Genomic DNA, 7686 nt, shown 5'->3' with positions numbered 1-7686 from the left:
ACACACACACACACACACACACACTTTACTCTATACGAACCCAAGCATTCAAACTCAATGCCAAAAGGAAGAAAAAACGAAGCACACGTCATTACAAAATAACTTGGACTGAATAATAAGAGATGATTAAACCTTACATGAATAACTTTTGTTGAAGACAAAAACACAAATTAAAGCCCATGTGAGGTGACAGTATTTTCTATGTGTATTTATGCAGGAACCTAAATAGGTCACACAATTATAACCACACAGTCCCTCCATGTGTCACAGCATGCGTGGGGTTAATAGTAATTGGGTAACACTGGTGTTTGTGCAGGGTAAAGAAGGAAAAGAAGGAAAGAGCTTAAAAATGTAAAAACTGTGTCTGAAGGAGAATATGATGATGAGCTATGAGGACAGAGTGTTCTCTCACTCACTGTCTCCCACACTGAAAATGATTCAGAAGCAAATGATAAAGGCAGAGGAGCGAGAGGAGCAGAGGAGTTATGAAAGCTAATAACCTACAATAACCTATACTATCGATGTTAGATGAATGTGAGCTCACCTCTCTAGGGGGTGTCAACGTACCGTCCACGTCAAACAGGCAGAGGATGTTTCGGTCCGACGAGAAGCCGTTGGGTCTCTCCATTTCCTTTTCTCTTAGTCTTTATCGTTTACAAATTGGACTTTTGGTTGCAAGCGTTACAGGTCCACGCGCGTGCAAACAAACACGTAAGCTAAAAATACACATTCACGTCAGGCAGAAATTAAGCGTGTTCAGCAGTCAGTTGAAATACAAAAATAAATAAAATAGACTTAGTTAGTTAGACGCTGACAGCAGCTTCTTCTTCTTCTTCTTTTTCTTCACCTTTCAGTCTACAGTTCTGCTGTCTCGGCTCGGTTCAGCTTAGGTCAGTGAAACCGCTCCGCTCACACCAACACACACAACGTGCTGTACGTACGCTCGAGTTCTTTCGCAACACTGTAACTCACGCGGCAACCAATCAAAGCCAGGCAGGCGTGACGTCATCAGTTGGGCGGGGCAGTTGAATTTACACACCAGTCAGAAGCCAGCTGACCTTTTACCTGCAAGTGAAGGTGATGGATGGAGCAAAGAAACTGACCAGGAAACCACCGAGGATGTGCAATATAAACAGTAGCGTTAGAGTAATACAATATTTATCAATGAGGAGAAACTATATTACAGCAGCATTAATTCAGCCTTCTGCTGTAATATAGTTTCTTCTATATAAACATGCATCAACATCTCATTGGAAATAAAAAGTGATTCCTGAAAGGTTTTCCCAATAATTTACCACAAACTATGTGTAAAAGAAGCTTTAGAAATACAATTTTCTCAAAGTTTACAGTGTTGTAATCAGCTGAGACTTCTCTTCATTCCAGTGTCTATAAGAATTAAGATTAACACAACAGTTGTCACGTCACTTTACCTTGCAATTTTTGCCTACATATGTTCTTGTATAAAAAATTTAAATTCTATTCCTATCTTAGTTTAGCTTTTTTTTGTATACCTCTTATTATTTAATCTATTCTTATCTTATGTATCTGTACCATTGCTGTATTTGTGCTGATGTAACAACAAAGATTTCCCCATAGGTTTTCAATAAAGGTTTATCTTATCTTACAGAGATTGTGTAATTGTGAAATGTATCTCATATTGTTCTGTTGCTTCACTAAAAAGACCCTATGTGGCTGGCTGTCTCACCTTTGTTTGAGAATTTTAGAAATCTGATCAAATGTTATCTATGATTTTATGACTGGATATTCGAATTACTTAAAGCATGTTGTTACTTTTCAGAGAAAAAGCTGTGCAACACATGGTAGTTACATCAAATTACCAGTCATCATCTTTACAATGTAAAGCAAATACAAGTAGAAGTTTGGAGATCCAAAATCAGATTTCTAAAATGTCCAAAACGGAACAAGCGCAGCATCATCTCAATTAAACCACTAGAGGGCAGAACTGGCTGAATAATAATAATAATAATAATAGGGATGGTACAGAAACCAGAACAACCAGAACTCCCAGTTAAACACTGTCATTTCTCACCATCTGTTTTCAAATGCACAAGAAGTCCAGGGGCCAGATAAACCGTGTTGACCTAAGTGAAGAACTGGTTGTGTTTGCCAGAGGAGGGCCGTGCACTCTCCAACAAAAAGACCCCGGGCCCTTTCCATTACACATGAAGCATGTGTCAAAAAGATTGTCTGAGTGTTGAAGCAAAACCAAACAAACTGGAAAAGCGCCTCACAATAAGTTGGTGGAACTATGTCTGAAAATTCATCCTTATTTTAGATTTATATAAAAACTAAAACAATAAGCAACCATAAAATAAATAATCTCCCTTAGGGGATCAATACAGTATTCTGATTCTGAAATTACTATAGTTTTAAAAAGAATGTCAATTTATGAATTATAGAAAACATAGAACTGCAAGCTTACCATCCTGGGTACAATTTGTATTCAACATTCTTAGAATTTTTATTGAAAAAATTTAAATAATAATATTAATAATACATTTTAATGAAGAGTACTTTTCATTGTTAAAATCAATCCCAAAGTTCCACAGATAAAGTAAAGACTTTGATTCGGATTGACAAAAGGTATTTATTGTGTGTGGGTTTCCTTAAGTAACCTGTACTCTTGCATATTTGCATTTCATCGTAATATTATTAAAATGATTGCGTTATTCACAACGTTTTTGTAGTTGTATGTGATGTCCTCCCTGGCATTGTATAAACAAAACGAAAATCAATATGGTCAAATTGTATGAGAAAGGAGGCAGCAGAGGGCAGTTATTGACTAATCATGAACAGACTAATCATCAGCTTTGGAAATAATGAACGAGCCTCTTTATCTCATTTTGACTTGAATCCCCATGTTTCTTCCAATCATGGGGCCTGACAGCTTTGACCTTTATTCATGTGGATAAGGCTGGTTGTGTAAAAAGTCTTTGTGTAAACAATTCCCACGAAAAGACCAAAACCAACATGTGCTGATATTCTCAATTCTTTACTTTTCAAACGGGTCCCCCTTGCCCCAGGCTCTTTTGTTCCCACTGAAGATGTTAATCTCTAAAATACAGTTCATAAAAATTTCATTTCATTTTTTGAATAGGCTCATCAATTTCATGAAACAGCTGGGCACTGTAATTTTTAGCAAAAGTTACTCAAATGTGCTCATGGGGACTATTTTTGGAGTGTCCATTTTCATTGGTTTGCATCTTTCCCTGGTAATGAGCGTCTACATGCGTAAAATAAAAAATTGAACAACCACTAAAACATTTTTGGAGAAATGTGTCCGCGCGGAATGTCTCACAGTCAAGATACCACAGTGGTTCAAACAACAACCGTGTTCTTTCCTGATGTATTCATTGACTGTAAATCTAAACATCATGCACGTACTGAAAGCCCATAAGTGTAGCAATTGGAAATTTCAAACTTTGTCACTACAGCCACTCATAAAGAAAAAGTTAAGCCCTCAGAATAATATGAAAGCAAAAAATAAAAATGTGGCCTGTATATTCTGTTTCTGCTTGTCCCAGATGTATCAATGACTGTATCAGTGATGCTCTCAAATTACAGAAAGCCTTTATGTCACATGCCTCATTTTAGACATCTCTGTAATCCAGCCTGGCAGAATTTGAGATGTGGAAACTTGCTGCTCTTTGAAACACAGTTATCTGAATTTGTGTTGGGGTTGAGGAGGTGACACACTCAGTAATCAAGTAAGAAAAAAAATAAACATCAGACCAGATGTTCTTTAAAGGATAATTTAAGCATCATACCCTGACATAACTGCATTCTTCTTACCTCAATCCTTTTCTGTCTTACGTGTTTAAGTGTGTAGATGTGTTTGTGTGTGTGGCCAACATGCTTCCCTGCCTGTTTAGTTGCTCCCTGACATGAAGGCCTCCATTAAAACACCTCTCTTATCTACCTTCATGCAGAAAGGAAAGTGCTCAGTTGGACGTATTTCCCAATAACAGACGCATTCAGTTGCTATTAAACAGCCCCAACAAGACAATAAAACAAAGAGTATTGTTCCTCTTTAACATGTTACCATTTCTTCTGCCTGATAAAATGTCAGGGTGTGTTTGGACAGAAAACCTCTTCACATGTAACCGTAATGGGACTTAATGGTTGTGTGCCCCAACTGTGCTATTATGACGTCATATATGTGTGTTTGTTTAGGACATTTACAACCCTGCAAGGTAGTGGCTGGACAGGATGCTTTGTAATGATGCACTGAACAGGAAAAACAGAAATTTTAAATGGAAATGTTAAGCATGACTCCAAATGTATATAAATGTTGTTTGTTTTCACACAGCGTGATAATGTAGCAAGTTTGTGATCTTCCATGAGGGACATCCAATGGAAAACTCATTTAAATTCACCTGCACAAATATGGCTTTTATCTAAATGATAATTCTTGAAACTCTTCTTATCAGCAGAGAAGCAAAGAGCATAAACCAGTGTGAGAAAGACAATTCAGTCATGTGATGATAAAAGAGGACACCAGCAAGATTTAGGACTGGCAACAGGCCTACAGTGTGTTTGTAGAAGATGTGTTCAGTTCACGGCAATCCATTCAACAGACATGTAGAGACACTTAAAACCACAAATGTCAACCGCTTGGTGTTGCCAGAGGAAAAGTCATGAGATCACTAAAGTTAGTAGGATTCATCGCCTGAAAACAATGAATGTCTGTACAAACTTGTGTGCCAACCAAATTTGTGGATGTTAAGATACTTCTTAGGGTTAGAGAAAACTTGGACCTGCTAGTGACGACAGGGGATCGCTACAATCAGCAGGATTCATCTTCTGGGAACCATAAATATTGCGCCAATCCATCAAGTAGGTTATGAGATATTTCTCAGCATAAGTGAAAACTCTGACGTGCTGGTAGTGCTACAGCTTAGGGCATAGGGTCGTACCCTCTGGGGATCATGAATGATTGTGCAATATATAGAGTAGTTGTTGAGATATTTCAGTCTGGACCGAAGTGGTGGACCGACTGACTGTACGTCCAACCGTTCCCATATCTTAACTACAGAATAGGCTGAGTGTCAAAACTGTAAATATGAAACATGCTGTATACCCATAATTGTGTTTCTTGTTAGGTGGCGACCTCTCTCTCAACACTTTGTAGGGAACATCTCACCCGGTGCAATGGTGTGACTCTCTCATTTGTTTTTAATAGTTCTTGGTTGTTCTTGTCTTGTCTTGATATTATGTCATATTTGTATATTTGTATATTATGTTGACATGTGCCTATATGTATATCATTGTCTATTGTACAGTATTTGTCTATGTAACTATTTGTCTACTGTTTACTACTACATGTCTATTTGTTAAATGTATAGAGGGTTAACACCTACCAAAGTCAAATTCCTTGTGTATGTAAGCGTACTTGGCCAATAAAACTGATTCTGATGACAACAAGCTCTACGGCACAGTGGAATAATAATAATAGGATACATTCATTATTAGTTTTAGTCTTTTCAAAAACCAATGTTGAATGACAAAAACATAGAAGATAACCTTATCATTTAAGTGATCTGTTAATCAGAATCACTTTAATTAGGACCTCACCGCTGCTATGATAAACTGGTTGTGATCATTGTGATAATCAGAATGCAGATTTAATCAGGTTGTAATGACATTACTAGCATGTATAGATACAGTAACCACACGTAAAGTGTGTAAATCTTGGTTTTGGAGTACAGACTGTTGTAACCTTTATTTATGTATTTTCACCAGCAGGTGAAATGATGAAGATAGCAAAAATATTTCAATGGATTTAACTGCAGCTTAAGTGGCTCTCTTGTATACAAACAAATGTAAACGAGCAATTTTGTTTTTACACTTACCCTTTTATTTTTGGTTCAGTGTTTTATTGTAAGGATTAAAGTTGCTTCTTTCAAAATGAGGTGACACTGGTTTATGAGCAGTTGGGCCAAGACTTTTATAGGCTTAATCCACCCAGCTTTTATAGCACACAATATTTATCAACTCCACACAAGCCTTCACTTTTATGGCCTTCTGTGACCTTTGCCCCTCTCAACATGCAAGCTTTCCGCCACCTCTGCTTTGAACAATGACACTTTATAATGCACCAGATTGTGTCAAAATACTAGTTTGTTTCCACTCTCTAAACACAGGCTTTTTTCGTTGCCAGTTTAGAATGACTACAACCAATCTGGGCTTGTCAAATGAAAAGCGGGTAAATATACTGGTGATTTGATCTTACACTGGCTTTAGGTTGTTAAGGTCAGACTGATCACTGGCGAAATGGAGATTTAGGAACAATCTTTGATGTTATAGTGAAAGGAGATGTCACGTGGAGGCAGGCCTAAACTTTTATTTTTTACTAACGAATGAATTGTGATCTCAATAAGTTTCTAACTGAGTCCGTCTAGATGGAGTGTGAGAGTCTCACCTGCCCTACCCTCCTTCTGACTGGTGCACCGGCTGTCACTTAACTGTTGTTCATTAACGTATGGAGGATAGGTAGACCAGTCCGTACCAAGGTGGAGGATTATTGATCTCGGGCTTTCACTAGACGAGAAACTGTTTCTTCTCTTCAATCCATATTTTCTTTTGTATTTACTAAAAGTGGTCGGGTGCCCAAGTTCTAGTTTATTTTCTTCTCTTACCTGGATGCTGGACAGCGTGTCAAGAGGCAGTGAGACTTCTGCTGAGTCACTGGAGAGCCCTGCTCACTTCTGTTTTTGGACTTACGCCAACACGGAGAGGATCTGTTCAGGCGGAAGAATGCCAAAACCTGCCTTCAAACCATCTGTTTATCTGAACAGGGTTATGTGTTCTTTTGACATGTAGAAACAGTGGAAAAGACACAGAATTCAGAGGGAAACAAGAAAATATCAAGGAACAAGATGTACAGCTCACACAGTTTACCTTACCTGGGAGTGCTGATAGTGGCGGTGGTCGCCGACCAGATGCTGGAAGACTGTTTGAACCGTAAATACATCATGAATGTTGTGGTACTGGAGGACAACACTTACGCGTGGAGTCGACCGTTTGTGCAGGCGGCTGTGGAAAAAGCCATAGAAGCGGACTGGCAGGAAAACATTAAGCATGGTATGAACTAAATAAGGCTGAATGGACATCACAGATAATCTTACAAACTAGATCTTAAGAATTATCTATCAGAAGGAGGCAATGTAAATTTTATGAGTCAAGTGACGGCTGGATATCAGTTTTAAACAGCTGGCAGTCAAGTAGTAGCAGCTTCTAGAGAACCATAAAAAGATGGCTGGGTATGAATGTCTGAACTGATTTCTAACTTGCTAATGGGTAACAAGAGGTTTTACATTACCACGGTTGTGTAAATAATAAAAGAATGCAGAGGAGGATAATGAATACTTAATTTAAAATTAAAATCCAGATTGTTTATTTACTTGTTCCTATAGAGGATGGGAGCTCTTTTGGAGTCAGGGGTTATTTTCAAGATTCAAGATTCAAGATTCAAGATTCAAGATTCAAGACAGAAACAATTAAAAACATTGTTGAGTTATTTTTTATATGAATTTAAATAAATAAATGCTTAAATGCCTATATGGGTTTGCAGAACATGAGAAGTGATAAATATAAATTTATAGCATTTAAAAAACTGAAAACATAAATATCTAGATATTAGATACATACAGTTGGAAAGAGTAT

General features: G+C 37.6%; 2 protein-coding genes across 2 annotated transcripts in view; one reads left to right on the top strand and one right to left on the bottom strand.

Annotated features, from left to right (window-relative positions):
* pmm1 (phosphomannomutase 1) overlaps positions 1–949 on the bottom strand; it is a 10008-nt gene extending 9059 nt beyond the window's left edge. Inside the window, exon 1 of the mRNA XM_032537595.1 lies at positions 545–949. Coding sequence (XP_032393486.1) covers positions 545–628 — 84 coding nt within the window. The 5' untranslated portion in view covers positions 629–949. The remainder of the gene's footprint in view (positions 1–544) is intronic.
* Positions 950–6494: 5545 nt separating this feature from the next.
* gucy2ca (guanylate cyclase 2Ca) overlaps positions 6495–7686 on the top strand; it is a 14607-nt gene continuing 13415 nt past the window's right edge. Inside the window, exon 1 of the mRNA XM_032536655.1 lies at positions 6495–7104. Coding sequence (XP_032392546.1) covers positions 6900–7104 — 205 coding nt within the window. The 5' untranslated portion in view covers positions 6495–6899. The remainder of the gene's footprint in view (positions 7105–7686) is intronic.

The sequence above is a fragment of the Etheostoma spectabile genome, chromosome 15, assembly GCF_008692095.1.
Source record: "Etheostoma spectabile isolate EspeVRDwgs_2016 chromosome 15, UIUC_Espe_1.0, whole genome shotgun sequence".
NCBI classification, from domain to species: domain Eukaryota; kingdom Metazoa; phylum Chordata; class Actinopteri; order Perciformes; family Percidae; genus Etheostoma; species Etheostoma spectabile.
The sequence above is the reverse complement of the archived record's forward strand: the minus strand, read 5'-3'. Positions and strand labels throughout refer to the sequence as shown.